The sequence below is a fragment of the Bubalus kerabau genome, chromosome 4, assembly GCF_029407905.1.
Source record: "Bubalus kerabau isolate K-KA32 ecotype Philippines breed swamp buffalo chromosome 4, PCC_UOA_SB_1v2, whole genome shotgun sequence".
Lineage (NCBI taxonomy): Eukaryota > Metazoa > Chordata > Mammalia > Artiodactyla > Bovidae > Bubalus > Bubalus kerabau.
Genome location: NC_073627.1, coordinates 180,662,882 through 180,678,552, shown reverse-complemented (window position 1 = coordinate 180,678,552; position 15,671 = coordinate 180,662,882). Strand labels below are relative to the sequence as shown.

Here is a 15,671-nt window from a genome sequence, read left to right as displayed (position 1 = left end):
CGGCGGTCACAATTGCCGGTGGCGTCAGCGCGGGCGGTAGGACCGTGGACCCGGCGCCCCGGTGGCCGGGCTGCCCTGCGGCGGCTGGAGCACACGGGCGGCGGCCGGGCGGCGGCGGAGGAGGTGCGCGGCCATGGGCTCGCGCGCGCCGCACGCGCTGGTGGACACCACGCCCGCCAAGACCATCGTGGTGTACCGCAACGGGGACCAGTTCTACGTGGGCCGCAAGTTCGTGCTGTCGCGGCGCCGCGTGGCCACCTTCGAGGCGCTGCTAGAGCAGCTGACCGAGCAGGTGGAGGTGCCGTTCGGCGTGCGGCGCCTCTTCACGCCGACGCGCGGTCGCCCGGTGCTGGAGCTGGACTCGCTGCAGGCCGGCGGCAAGTACGTGGCGGCCGGGCGCGAGCGCTTCAAGAAACTGGAGTAAGTGCCCGCGGCCCGCGCGCCCCTGCCCCGCCGGGGCCGCCGTTCGGACCCCCAGACGGGGACAGCGCCGTCTCTGCCAACTCCTGGCGCGCCATGCACCATCCGCCTGGTGACCAGGGCCGAGCAGAGTCTGTCCCCAGACCGTCAGTGATGCAGAGAGTCAGGAAGGGGATGGTGAGGTGACGGCGGGCCTGGCAGTGAAAATAGGGCGCCAGGGTTCGCCTCTTTGGAAAGGTGGGAAGCTCTGCGGGGAGAAGGGAGTTGGCCACGCCGAGCAGAGCAGGACGCAGAGCTGGGTCGTAACTGGTCCAGACTGGCGTCCCTGGGGACCTGGGCGCACGCCCTTCCATGAGTGTGCCTCCTGAAGTATGCTGTGGGCCTGCTCACCGTTCTCTATCCTGCTAGATTCAGACCCTACCGAGAACAGGCACCTGGGATTTTCGAAGTTCTGGCAGCTAAGGAAGTGCAGACGTGCCTTCCAGCCTCTGAATGCCCGCCGGGAGCAGGACAAGGACACCCCTGCCACCCCAGCGCTGCAGAGGTCAGGACCGCAGCTGGGGAAGGATGTAGGTGTCCTGAGCAAACAGGCCCATGTACCAATTCCAGAGCCGCCCGGAAAGCCATGATGGAGCTGGCCGGGTTCAGGCCGTCCGTAGTGCTTTGGGTGCCCACCCAGAGCGTGAATTCAGTTCTGTTTCATTTAGCCTGGGGCTGGTATTAGTGCAATACCAATTTGTGAGATCTTTCAGCAAATGAGGTCACCACACTTCTGTTCATACCCTTCCTTACTTTTCTTTCTAGGAGTACGTCCGTCTCTGTGCTCTGGCAGTCTTCATCATTTCTCTAAGCTCTGGGTACCTCATTATACAAATGTCATATCAGTGCAGCGCTTTCTTAAGTTCCTTAGCAAAAGCTATTGTGCGCGTCTTCCTGGAGGGCGGCCTGGGAGAACTGGGGAGGCCATGAGGGCCTTTCCGTGTGTGTTTTGGGGAGATAAGACACAAACAGAAGTAACTGCAGAAGAGAAAGCAGAGACTGCGCGGACAGGCACAGGTGTCGAAGTGCAGGACCTCAGAAAAGGCTTCCTTTAGAGAGCAGAATCCGCCTGCAATGCAGGAGACCCTGGTTTGATTCCTAGGTCGGGGAGATCTGCTGGAAAAGGGATAGGCTACCCACTCCAGCATTCTTGGGCTTCCCTTGTGGCTCAGCTGGTAAAGAATTCGCCTGCAATGTGGGAGACCTGGGTTCAATCTCTGGGTTGGGAAGATCCCCTGGAGAAGGGGAAGGCTACCCACTCCAGTATTCTGGCCTGGAGAATTCCATGGATTGTATTGTCTGTGGAGTTGCAAAGAGTCGGACACAGCTGAACAACTTGCACTGCACAACAGAGCAGAAGGGAGAAAATCACTTGTTTGTTCGTCCTCTGTGAATTCCCGGGCTGCCTTGGCGTCGCTCATGTCTTGTGTCTTCCTCTAGAGATATCATTTCTGTTCCTTATGTGTTGTTGACACCATTTCTTTTATTGTGAAATATGTCGTGTACACAGAGGAGTGTGTGCGTGCTCAGTTGTTGAGTCGTGTTCAGCTCTTTCGATCTCATGCACTGTAGCCCTCCAGGCTCTTCTGTTCATGGGATTCTGCAGGCAAGGATATTGGAGTGGGTTGCTGTTTCCTCCTCTAGGGGATCTTCCCAACCCAGGGATCAAATCTGCATGTCCTGTGTCTCCTGCATCTCCTGTGTTGTCAGGCAGATTCTTTACCACTGAGCTTCCTGGGAAGCCCCATATACAGAGGAGTATGTGCAATTTTATGTGTAGTTTAAAGAATAGTAATAAAGCAAGCCTCTGTGTGAACCACAATCTGGATTCAGGAAAAGAGAATGACCAGTATTTTCAAAACCTCCTATCTCCACTCCCATCCCTTGCCCACACGGAAACACTATATTGGCTTTTGTGATAATCATCCTTTCATAATAATCTATCCCTGAAGGATACATTTTTTTCCCAGTGTTTTATGTACTTTATGTAAATGCAGTTATGCTGTGTGTATTTTGTTACTTGCTCTTTCACACAATAATATGCTTCTGAGGCTCATCCATGTTAACAGCATGTAACTATAGGTCATTTGTTTTCACTGTTAAGTATTATTTTGTTGACTGATATACCAGTTTATTCCATCCGTTGGTGGATAATTGGGGTTGTTTTAAACTTCATGCTGAGTCAGCACACTGTTGTGCACATTCCTCTACCCATCTCCTGGTGCACGTGGGTGAGACTTCCTCCCGGAGAGCATGTGGGTTATCGGTTGCTGCGTGTCCTATTCATGCAAGCTTACTGGTGGGAAACAGTGTTTATTGTCGCATAGTTCCTCTGACAGGAAGTCCGGAGCAACTTAGCCAAGTGGTTCTGCCTCAGAGACTCTCGTGTGTTTGCAATCAAGATGCTGTGCAGTCACATCTGAAGGCCTGACCGGGGCAGGTGCTTGCAGGCTCACGCCCATGGCAGGAAGCTTCATCCGCGTCGTGAGGCATCCACGGGAGATCTAGCTGCTGGGTCTCCTGGGCAGGAGTGGTCCAGCCCGAAGCCACAGTGGCTCTTGTTACAGCTGCGTCTCTGTTAGACTGTCTTCTCTCGCCCTCTGCCTCATTATCTCTCTGTGCTGCACATTTTTACTTTTGAAACTTATTTGCAGAAGTAATTTGATCGGTATCATCCCAGGTCACGGTCACTTTAACACAGCTTCAGAGTGTGGGGTGGTTCGGACCACCCAGGGGTCTCTAGGAGAGGGGGTCATGACGACCCCCTGGCTGGAGGGCCCTGAGGCACCGCTTTGTCTGTGGTTCATCCTCTCTGCTCTCTGCTCCCAGCACCCACCACCCCGAAACCAAAGTGGCCCCAGACATCGGGCTCTTGTCTTTCTATTTCCGTTCTTTCCTGGACTGTGCTAACCCCTCACTATTTTGTTACGTTGCAGAGGTGTGTTTTTCAGTTTGTCCAGTTTTACTTGTTTTTAAGAGGACATGTTGATCAGGGTTCCTTAGTCCACGGTTCCCAGAGCCGAGGTCTTCTCATCCTTTTTCTTCGTGTATTTTTGTTATAAATCTGTGGATGACAGTGTCCTTCAGCCCATGGAAGGTGGTTTTCATTGTCTTCTAACTCTGGATGCTGGTGAGAAATCAGCCATCATCTTTCGCTTCTTTGAAAGTAAAGTTTTATCCTTTTTGGCTTTTTGAAATGCACGGGTTGAGTCCGGGTGCTGTGCTTTTAGCAGCGTGTCTAAGTGCAGCCTTCCTGGCGCTCCCTGCGTCCCGGATGGTGACATCGCGGGCTCAGGGGAGTTCTCAGCCAGCCTCTTCGGATGCGCTCTGCCTTGTCTTCCCGCTCTGCTTCCAGTGTCTGGGTGGGTGTGGGCGGGCCTGTTTCACTGGCTCAGACCTCCTCTTTCTTGTCTCTCTCTCTCTCTCAACGTTGGGCTGTAATCTAGGCACTCTCTTCACATAGATCTTCTGATTAATTTTTCTGCCTCTGTGTCCTACGCTATCAAACCTACTCACTGAATTTTAAGTCATTTAATTTTTCATTTCCAAACATGCTGTCTGGTTCTTTCTCAAAGCTTCCGTTTCATTCTCTTGGGTCTCTCGATCCTGCATGTGTTTTCAGGTTTGCCTTTTGTCAGTCTTGCCCCGCTGTGATCTGCACTTGCAGTCCCCCTGTTTGGAACTTGCCTCCGTCTTCTCTTCTTTCACCTGGTTTTCTCCTGTGGTCCTTGCTAGCCTTGTTAGTTTACTTATGTTTTGAGTGCAAATAACTCCTTTTCCACAGAATTCGTGTTTTGAGGAGATTCTTTGAGGCCTGAGATAAAAGTGAGATGTTCCAGAGGGGATTTCCATTTTCTTCTCCCAAATGCCCAGGATGCTCCCTATCCAAAGGGCCCTCCAAATTGTCAGTATCCTGAGTTTTTCAGGGCCACCCAGATAGAGGTATTTTGTGAGCTAGCTGGCTTGCGATCGAAGTTCTTAATGGCATCTGCAAATGTGCAGACTTGACATCCTATTGCTTTTGAAGAAAAATCACAGACTTCATAGTTGCTAAGAGGTAGCATTTGGATTGGGGCTTCCCAGGTGGTGCAGTGGTAAAGAACCCACCTGCTCATGCAGGAGACACAGGAGACCTCTCATTTGGTGGAGAGACTTTCAGGGCTTATTGAAAATGTTTTGGACTCATGGCAGAAAGGCGTTGAGGTGTTTCTTTTCCTGGATTTCTTAAGGTGAATTATTATATTCTGTAGGGAAGGGGAGGTGATCCAGTTCGCTGAGCAGGAAGGGGCGGCGGGTTCCCACGTGGTGGAGACCCTGTTATTTTGCATTTTCCGGGTACCTTCACTGCTATCAGGTGGATGGGAGGGGTTTGCATGCGGAGTTCAACACAGAGAGGCATTTGGATTTCGCTTCTTCACTACCTTTTAAATCAATGAAGTATGAAATCGGAACCCAGGTGTTGGTGACTAAAGCTCTGAAAACTGTTGGGCTGAGTTTACACGGTATCCGTGAGCTAGCGCTTGTCCGAATGTATCTTCTTACTTACTGAGCCACGAGCGCTTAAAACTAACTTCCCCCCACAAATAAGCTTCTAATTGTGCCGCCAGCGGATGAACTTTGAAGTGCAACCTGATGATATATGAACCGCCCCGGAGGTCTTCTCATAATAACGGCTGTGAAACGGTACATTGGGAAGACAAGCAGCGTAAAATCGATGCAAATCCAGTCATCATTCACATTTCCTACACTTTCTGGAATAAATTAATTTGAGATGAGAAATATAATTTTTTCTCTATAAAACAAAATATTGTAGGCTAATAATTACTAATAATTACTTAAAAGATAAAGCCCGGAATTAATGATTTGTGGAGAAAGTTGTATTCACAATAAAATGTAGATCAAGGCATTGTGTGTGTATATGTTTGTGTGTGTATGTGTGCATGTGGCACATATATGTGCATTCGTGTATGTATGCATGTATGTGTGCATGTGCGTATGTGCATACACATGTGTGAACATATGTGTATGTATGTGTACACACACATATATGTATGCATGCGTGTGTGTGTCTTTGTGTGTGTATGCATGCATGTGTGTTTGGGGAGACCCCAAAGAATCTGAATTATGGTAGGAGTTTTTCCTGTTTACCTTAGGAGTTTGTTGTTGAGATAAAAAGTGAACGTGCTGTTAAGCTCTGGCAGCTCAGTGGAACCCGGGTCTGTCCGCGAGTCTCCTAACCCCCACTTGCACCTGAGCACTAGCGGGGGACGGGGAGGAGGGAAGAGCGTGTGCAGAGGCCAGCACGCCAGGGGGCAAGGAGTGTGGTCTCCGGGCTGGGAGACCTGGGCTGGACAGGGTCCTGGCTCTCCCAGTGTGGTAGCACTTAGCCGGTTGAACAGCCTCGCTGAGACTCAGCCTCCTCATCAGAAGAACAGAGCTTGTTGGTGTCTGCTCCAGTGCAGGTTTTGTTGACGCAGTGGACACAGCACATTGAAATGCCCGGCGTGGTCCTCACGGTGGGCTTCTGTCTTGCTCTTGTTCTCCAGAAGCAGTAAGGGGGCACCTTGCACACGAGCATCTAGGCTCTGCTTCAAGTTCCTGCTCCCCAACCCCCCACACCCCCAAGGAAACCCAGGTCCGTCCAGAAACCTCGTCCAGGCACCTGGCTTAATGACCCAGGTCCGCCGGCTCTCTGAGGAATCACTCTTCCCCTCTTTCCATTCTGTTTCAGTGTTCTTCGGCAGACAATGTGGAGACAATAAATAGCATTTTGTGGCTGTTCAGTCTTTTTGTGCCTTAATTTTCCCATATTTATTTTTACCTTTTGTTTCCCATTTCATGATAATAAGTTGTGTCATGTGGGGGATTAATGTTCATTGTCAAATATGTAATTTGGGGATTCAACCCTAAAATGCCTATTTGGAGACAAGCAGAAGTGTGCGTGGAAGGCACCTACAAGCCAAGGGTGGTGAGTTGAAGATGTACAGTCTCTTCAGTTCACAGTTTTCAAAGGTTTGAATTGGCTGCAGCATTTTATAATGGAGGTGTTCATGTGATATGAAATTTTGGTTTCCATTAAAAAATAGAGGATTTTACTGTTTAAAAGGATTGAGTTTTTAGTTGCCTGCATTTCCACAGGAAAACAGTGCCCAGGAGTTATGCGCCCTGTCCATCTCAGAGGGACCCTCACTCCTCTAGCCGCAGACCCCACCATTCCCTAACACCACCCTTTGCAAGCATCAGCTTTCACTTGCCCCCGTAGGTGTCTGAGCTTGTGACTCCTGACTGCATAGTAAGTGCTTAAAAATGTCTTTTCCTTCCATCCACCAACTCTTAGTCAATCCTTCTCTGACTGTGGCTAAAATCATTGTCAAGAACAATCTCAAATACCTAAAAAATTGTTTTAAATCAGAAGGAAGCCTTAACACATATACATTTTAATGTATTCTTTTTTATCATTAAGAACATCTGCTCTATCTTTGAGGCATATGGAAGACTCTTCAAGAGTCCTCAGGTTGACAGTTGTCCCTGGGGGGCTCATACACGTTTGATTCCTGCGGCTCCTTCCAGCGCTCAGGTTTTGGCAGGATGGGGTCCAGGACGACATTCCGTGAGACGTGCGGGACAGTGCAGGCGCGAGGGAGCTGGGCACGGCGTCCGGGTCTCCGCCCTGACTTTGGCCGGTAGTGGACCCTGGATGAGCCACGAGCGACCCTGTAAAGCTTTCCTCTTTGAGTCCTTCCCAAGGTTCCTCTGTGATGAATAATGTCATGGGAGGGAAAGCAATGCCACTTGAGGACAGTTTTCCCGAGTGGTGCCAACGGTGGCAGCAGCAAGTATGGACACCTTCCTGCAATGACATTTCTGTCGTATGTTGACGTGGGCATGTACGGCGCTCAGGATTTTAGCTTTAAGTTGATATGGAGTGGGATATTATGATGCCGAAGACGAGACACCGCCAAAGAGGCTCAAATTTTCAATCTGAATATTTACCTTCTAACTAGGTTTCTCTCTCTTCTTTTGCAGTTATATTAATATAGTTCCCAGAAAGCCTGCAAAGATGAGGAAGTTGAAGGAAGTAAGTGCTCACTGCCAGCTACTGAAGAGGGGATAAATTGGGTGACTTGGTGAAAATGGAAACGTCAGTGTGGAAACAGCCTTTGGTACGGAATGCCTACAAAGGCAGCTGCTCTTGAAGCCAGAAGTCACTGGGCGAGCTTGTTCTGTCCGAGCACCTCAGTCACCAAGGTGGTGGCCGTGGCGAGAATGTTGTAAGACTGCCGTTAGGGAGAGAGCAGGTCCATCCACCCAGTTAGTGAGATGTAGTGTGCTGCCATTCATTAAGCCTTTTAACTCCTCTTTAGTTTTGGGGGTTTGGAAAGACAGGTGTCAGGAAAAGTTATTCAAGTCGCACGATGTTGAAGCTCATTATAATGTTAAATTCAGAGATTTGCTCTATGTTCCCAACATTTCTGTGCTTGAAAGACATTTGAAAGGTCTACAAGATGGAACCATCCATCACTCTATTCACATCGCTTGGGTCTTAGCAAACAAACCAACCGTAGTTCACATGTAAGTTAAAAGAGAGCTGCCTTTTTAATGAGCGACAAAAATCACCAGGTGAACAAGATAGCCTGATGCTTTGTAGAATGCAAGATGATTTTACTTTTTTATTTTATAAATGGGCTTTCGTGGAGTATTTCAAAGGTGAGCTGTTTTTAGAGTATCTGCTTCTACACGTGGTAATTTTGCTATTAAGTGTTCTCCTCTGTAAAAAGGAGATGAGAATGTGTGTTAGACAATGTGTAATATGAAGATTACATGATGAAATATATGTAGTGTACCCGCACTAAATGTGTCGGTTCTCATCCTCCACGTCCTCTAAATGTCCTTGAACTCCAGCCAGGGCTCCAGTCAAGGAAGGTCCAGCGGTGCTCGCTTTGCCCCCAGGCACCAGTCCGTTTAGCGTTACTTGCCCACCTTAGACTGTCACTTGCCAGGGACTGGGGGAAAAGTTCCCAACCAGAAAGCAATTGGCAGTCACCGAATTTCCGAGCTGCCTTAGTAAAGAGAGAGGAAATGTGTATGGTCATCTTTAACCCCCAGGTCCCTGCATTTCCCTTTCCAGGTGGGGCAGGGAGTGGAAATAAACACCAGTTCTGAAGAGGACCCCTTGACAGTAACTGTTCAAATTTGACTCTATGTTTATCCTTTGTACATTGCAATGATTTAAAAACATTAGACTTGATTACAGGTAACATTTAGCATTTTAGGACAGGAAGGAGACTTCCTAGAATATCTCATCAAAGCTCCCTGTTTTCTGACTGAGGACGCTGTGATGGGAGACGTTAGGACAAGCCTTATGTGAAATATGGGTACCATCCCATCTTCTCCAACTTAGGCCTAGATTCCAGGGCCCTCACACCAAGGTTGTGGTTGCCCAAGGAACTTTGTAATTGTTCTTTTGAAATTTGCACTCTTTCATTTAAAAAAAAAATCTGATTTTAAAGTCATTCTTGCTGAGAAAAATGTCAAAATTGCCGTGCAGAAAAGCTCAATGAGGAAAGTGAAAATCGCCCATGATCCCTCCTCCCAAAGATCAGCACCGTGTGTGTTTCGTCATGTCCCTTTCCAGCGGCCTTTCTCTGCACAAGTAGCGAATATCTAGCTATCTACCCTCATAGACACACATGTATGTACAGTATGTGTGTGTATATATTTAAAGAGAGGCAGTCCACCAACACACACTGTTCTCTTCTTTTTATTAGTTAAGTATCATGATAGGTTAACCTAGTAAAGGATCTCCTGCAACATGGTTTTTAGTGGCTGCAAAATGTTCCATTATGTGAGTCTATCATAATTATTTAACCTGCTCTCTGTCAACCGACCTTCCATCCTTTTGCGTTTTCATTATTGTACCCAGGCACTGGGATGGCCCCCGATAGAGCCGTCGTGATTGTGAGGAGGAGGAGTTAGGCGCACAATTTTAGCCTCTTTAATGTTGACTTCCGGCACATCTCTCAGAGCATGCGCTGCTTCCAGGGCACACGTGACGGCGTTCCCGTAAGAACGCCACCCCCGCCCTGGGGTGCTCCGTGTCCTGTGCAGTGGGGAGGCCTGGAGGTGCTTGACGGTCACCCCCAGGCCCCCGCTCCTTCGGTGAAAGATGTCACCCCCTGAAAGTGGCTCGTGATTATTGCTGTTTGATGTGTAAATCCTTGTCTTGGTGGGACTGTAGTGTTTTCACAGCCTCTGTGAGGTAGCTTTGCAAGAGAACGTGGTGTTGAAAGCTCCCCAGACCTTGTCAGAAGTCGAGACCATGGGGTCCCCTCTTGTACCCACTCCAGCCAGCTCACTCGGTGCACACGCTGGGCCTTAAAGATGTTTATGGCAGCATTTATTATTATTATTATTGTAATTTCAAAAACCTGGGAACCATGTGAATGTCCATCAATAGAGAAATGGTTGAATGGTTTATGACATCTTACTATGATTAGATCTATAGATATGGATCTGAAATAATACCTCTTAGAGTGTTGTGGGGTTTGAGACGGTGATGGGCCTGTTGTAAGAACTCAGTAAATCATTGAAATTATTACTCATAATATCTTTAAGTTGGAATAGCTGACCCTATCTGAATTTGAAGTCCATGAATGCCTACCAATTTGAACACCAGTGAAAACTGTTAAAAACACTAAATATAATATACTATAAGTTTTGGCCAAGTCCAAATATTCAAGGTTTATATGTTTTACTAAATTATTCTGCCTTATTTTGTGATACAGTAATGCAGAGTAGGAGTGCCTAGCTTTTTGTAGAGTATTCTTTCACAGAACTTACATTCTGGTCAAAATATTAAATTAATGCAAAAATTGAAGAAGCTTCTTAAGAGATCTTAGTTTAGCAAAAAAATTTACTTAAAACTAATTAGAATATCATAGTAGTACATTTCCTATAACCATAGAAATGACGTGTGCTTCAGTGTAATGAATCTGGAATTGCATTTCATTCAATGGAGAGGCGAGGAAAATTAGACTCCAAATAGTGCTCTTGGGATCTTGAGTTTCGATGATGGTGTCATGTTGATTTAATGAGAATGACGTCGGTGTCCAATTTTTAAAAAGACTTTTTAAATAAACATTAAAAAAACTGTCATTTGTGTGTTTGGCTCCACGGGGCCTTCGTGGCTGAGCGGGCTGTCCCCAGCTGTGCCCAGTGGGGCTGCTCCCTAGTGTTGGGGCGAGGGCTTCTCATTGCTGTGATCTTTCTTGCTGTGCAGTGCCCACACGAACTGTACCAGAGCTGGGCCTCCGTAGCTGTACATCTTCCTCCGAACCCCATTGTTATTTTGTGTTCCCTTTCTCGGAGAATGGAGTTGTACACCCAGTTTCTGAAACCAGAGACCTAAACGTTGTTCTTAGTTTTCCGGTCCCCTAGCTGCCCCATGCCCCATTCCTCCCCTCGCCCCTCAAGCCCATTCAGTTTACTCCTCCGATTCTTGCTAAGGGCACCAGAGCTGCTCCTGGGAGTCCCGTGCCTTCCACTGGCCTTCTGGCAGGCTGCGCCTCCCTTTCCAACTTGATCACCTCGGTTCCCTGGTGCAGACACTTCCAGGCCTGCCTTCTTGCTCCCGGGGGTTGGAGTCTATTCTGCTAACCTTGACCTGGCCCTTGCTTTCTCCGTCAGCCCCACCTCTCACCACCCCTCCCTTTGAGTCCAGGATCTAGTCTAGCACTTTCTGTTTCCCAGAGACCTTGTACCCACAAGGGTGTGTACAAAGTCCTCTCGCCAGGATGTTGCATATATGCTGCTCCCCCAGCCTCATTCAACATTTCTTCCCATCCTCGAAGGACTGGCTCCTTCCTGTAGTTCGGCTCTCAGCCTGGATGCCACTTCCTCCAGGAAGCCTGCTTTGTGTCACTGTGAGGAGGGGGTGCACCCATCTGTGCCCTATGCTGGCCCCCATGGAGCCCTCACCACAGAGCTGCGTGTGCTTGTCCTCTTGTTTCCAGACCGCCCCTTCAGTGGCCTGGGTCCCCACGCGCCCAGCACTTCCAAGGCAAGGTGTGATGCTCACCTTTGCGTCTCTAACACTTAGCACAGTTCCTCCCGTGGTGGGTCCTCCACAAATAAGGCTCAAGTAAATGAATGGAACCATGGCCGAGGGCCTTCCGGAGTCTGCAGCCTGGCAGAATTTGGACCAGGTACTGTCCCTGGGTCGGTTTTACTTGAGGCCCCGCTTCTGAGTAGGGACTTCCCAGGATGGCCAGCAGGCTGCATGAGTCAGTGGCCACCTGATGCTTTGTGATGGCTTCTCTGATTGTGGACTCAGCAAATCTGGAGCCATTCAGAGCAGCGGTTCCAGCCTGTAAGTCCATTTGTCAGCGGGCAGCTGAAGTCCTCAGATAGGCAGATGACACCTCAGATATGCAGATGACGCCTTATGGCAGAAAGCGAAGAGGAACTGAAGAGCCTCTTCATGAAAGTGAAAGAGGAGAGTGAAAAAGCTGGCTTAAAGCTCAACATTCAGAAAACTAAGATCATGGCATCTGGTCCCATCACTTCATGGCAAATAGATGGGGAAACAGTGGAAACAGTGACAGACTTTATTTTGGGGAGGCTCCAGAATCACTGCAGATGGTGACTGCAGCCATGAAATTAAAAGACGCTTGCTCCTTGGAAGAAAAGCTATGACCAACCAAGACAGCATATTAAAAAGCATAGACATTACTTTGCCAAGAAAGGTCCATCTAGTCAAGGCTATAGTTTTTCCAGTAGTCATGTATGGCTGTGAGAGTTGGACTATAAAGAAAGCTGAGCACCGAAAATCGATGCATTTGAACTGTGGTATTGGAGAAGACTCTTAAGAGTCCCTTGGACTGCAAGGAGATCCAACCAGTCCATCCTAAAGAAAATCAGTCCTGAATATTCTTTGGAAGGACTGATGCTGAAGCTGAAACTCCAATACTTTGGCCACCTGATGAGAAGAATTGACTCACTGGAAAAGACGCTGATGCTGGGAAAGATTGAAGGCGGAAGGAGAATGGGGACAACAGAGGATGAAATGGCTGGATGGCATCACCGACTCAATGGACATGAGTTTGAATAAACTCTGGGAGTTGGTGATGGACAGGGAGGCCTGGCGTGCTGCAGTCCATGGGGTTGCAAAGAGTTGTACACGGCTGAGCAGCTGAACTAAACTGAACTGAGCTGAGCTTGAGCTGAAGTTCGTCCTCCAGGGGAGCGTGACCATGGGTCAGCTATGGGGCTTTTTGTTTGATGTTTGGCATGAAGAAGGCTGTGAAGGTGTTCACAGAGGGTTGTCGGAGCAGGATGGGGCCGGGGAGAGAAGGGACTCCAGGGCAACAAGACAAGATCCGCTGCTGTTGCCTGGGCTCTTAGCTCTGAGCTTCAGGTGCTTTGCTGAGCACTGGACAATGTGTCCACTCACTTTGTGTTACTGGCACCTCGAGCAAACCTATGTCAATGCGCTACTTTTTTTTTTAAACTTTTTTTTGGCCTAATATATATGTTTTAATTTTTACTGAAGTGTATTTGATTTACAATATTGTGTTAGTTTCAAATGTGGTTGAAAAAGTGATTTGGTTATGCATGTTTTTTAAGGTTATATTTCATTATAGATTATTACAAAGAATGAATATTGCTCCCTGTATTATATGGTAAATCCTTGTTGCTTATCTATTTTACGTGTAGTAGCTTGTATGGGTTAATCCCAGTCTCCTCATTTATCAGCCCCACTTTCACCGTTGGTAACTATAAGTTTGTTTGCTATGTCGGTGAGTCTGTTTCTGCTCTGTATATAGATTCACTTGTATTTTTTTCAGATTTGACTTATAAGTAGCGTCATGAAATATTCATCTTTTTCTGTCTGACTTACTGCACACACACTGCTCTGATCTGCATTGCATACGCGGACAAACAGGCTTAGGGAAGCGAGACAAACTGAGCAAGCTCACACAGTAATAAAGAGACGGAAAAAGTCCTGGAGTCATGGATGACTCAACAAAGGCTCCTAAGTGCTATATTGACATAGGTTCAAGTGCCCATTTTGCTAAAACCTTTAATAAAATATTTTTGATGGCTTATTATGGCCAGGACACTTAATAGCTGTGTGTTCTTGGAAAGATTGTATAACCTCTGATTCTTTGTTACCTGGTTGTTTTGAGGCTCAGACACGAACACCTATAAAGGTCCGAGTGCAGCGCCTAGTGGAGAAGGCAGTGGCACCCCACTCCAGTACTCTTGCCTGGAGAATCCCATAGAAGGAGGAGCCTGGTAGGCTGCAGTCCATGGGGTCACTAAGAGTCAGACACGACTGAGCGACTTCACTTTCACTTTCACTTTTCACTTTCATGCATTGGAAAAGGAAATGGCAACCCACTCCAGTGTTCTTGCTTGGAGAATCCCATGGACGGTGGGAGCCTGGTGGGAGGCCGTCTATGGGGTCGCAGAGTCGGACACGACTGAAGCGACTTAGCAGCAGCAGCAGCAGCGCCTGGTGCACAGTAGGCATCAACAAACCAGCCGTGCTGCTTTGGCAGCCTCGAGTGTCTTCCATCATGGACACAGATCTGGTTTAATGACCCTGATTAGTCGCTCAGTCGTGTCTGAGTCTTTGCAACCCCTTGGACTGTAGCCCTCCAGGCTCCTCTGTCCATGGGATTCTCCAGGCAGAATACTGGAGTGGATTGCCATTTCCTTCTCCAGGGGATCTTCCTCCCAACCCAGGGATCGAACCCAGGTCTCCTGCATGGCAGGCAGATTCTTTACTGTCTGAGCCACCACCTTCAATAAAGAGCTCTAAAGCCCACTGGGTCCTGCCTCTTGGGGAGGATGATTGACACGAGTCTTGAGACTGTCACCACCATCAGACAACAGAAAAGCGTGTTTGCCTGACACTTGTTAGGAGATTATTGTATGGAATACAGGGGGAAAGGTCCAGAATCATGTATTTAATTGCTGGAGCCATTGAATCAGGCAGGTGATATTGGGGTTAATGAATCATTAACACAGAAAAGCAGCTGGTTCATTGTTTCCATAATTTTATGCAGTCAAGCAGAGAGCTGCTTCTTAGGGTAGCCATACCTTAATAGAATTTTGCAAAGGATAATTTCTGCTGTTTTCTTTCCATACTGAGTCTGAAAATTCATGGTAGTTGTTGATATTCATGGCATTGATTTGGTGGCTATTAGTATACGAGTATATATAATTTTTAAAATCTGTTTGGTTTTGGCTGAGCTCTTTGTCACTCGCTGGCTTTTCTCCAGCTGCGCCGTGAGGGCTTCTCGTCGTGGTGTCCTCTCTGGTGGATCACCGGCTCTAGGCCGTGCTGGGTTCAGCCGCTGCAGCTCCCAGACTCCACCCAGCACGGAGCGCAGCTTCCCTGGGCCCCTCTGGGGTCTGTTCTGTTAGCGGGGCTGCCCCACCTTTGCTTAGATTTTGGGCTGATGCGGTGTGTCATATAGGTGTTCAACAAGCATTTGTTAGCTTGACCTGGGTTCTGGGCTTCCTTTGTCTCCTTGCAGATCAAACCGGTGGTGCACTGTGGCATGAGCGTGCCTTCCAGGTGGCAGACCTTCCATCGCACATCCCGACAAATAAAGTGAGTCCAGTGGGGGCAGAGGCCCGAGCCCCTTAAAGACAGTAGCCTCCCTACTCAGCCTTCCTCCTCGTCCTCCCCCTGCTCACCCTGACGTCTCTTTCGTCTTCCTGGAACCTTCTGTTCAATTCCGCCTTGCAGGTGCCACGTGTTCTCTCAAGAACCTTGATTTTGGAGAACCAACGCCATTGCCCCACCGCAGTTCCCGGGCCATGTGGGGGCGGAAACACGCAATTTAGTCTCCATTTTTTCATTTATTTTGCAGTCTAGCCATTGCAGCTGCTGGATGGTGATCGGAAATGTAGAAGTTCTGTTCCCAGCGAAACTTAAAAAACAAACAAAATAGTTATGATGGCTTTCAGAGTTTCCGATGTTCAAGCGAGGAAGGTAGTTTTAAGCCTCCCTGCTGAACCGGGAGCTGGGGTAGCCGGAGTGGAGGCTATTGAGGGTGAATTCTGTAGCAGCCAGGTGCCAGAGACAGAAGCTGACGCATGTCCCCTCTCTCCTGGTCCTGCTCCCGATGGAAGGAATTCCAGTGATTTTTCAGGTCCTGACTCCCCATCAGAGGGGCCCCAGCTCGGGTTGGTCCCAG

The 15,671-nt window shown here is 48.4% G+C and overlaps 1 protein-coding gene across 1 annotated transcript in view; it reads left to right on the top strand.

Annotated features, from left to right (window-relative positions):
* Positions 1-133: 133 nt before the first annotated feature.
* The window catches only part of DCDC2C (doublecortin domain containing 2C), a 61,004-nt gene continuing 45,466 nt past the window's right edge, over positions 134-15,671 (top strand). Inside the window, exons 1-3 of the mRNA XM_055579793.1 lie at positions 134-420; positions 7,486-7,537; positions 15,006-15,082. Coding sequence (XP_055435768.1) covers positions 134-420; positions 7,486-7,537; positions 15,006-15,082 — 416 coding nt within the window. The remainder of the gene's footprint in view (positions 421-7,485; positions 7,538-15,005; positions 15,083-15,671) is intronic.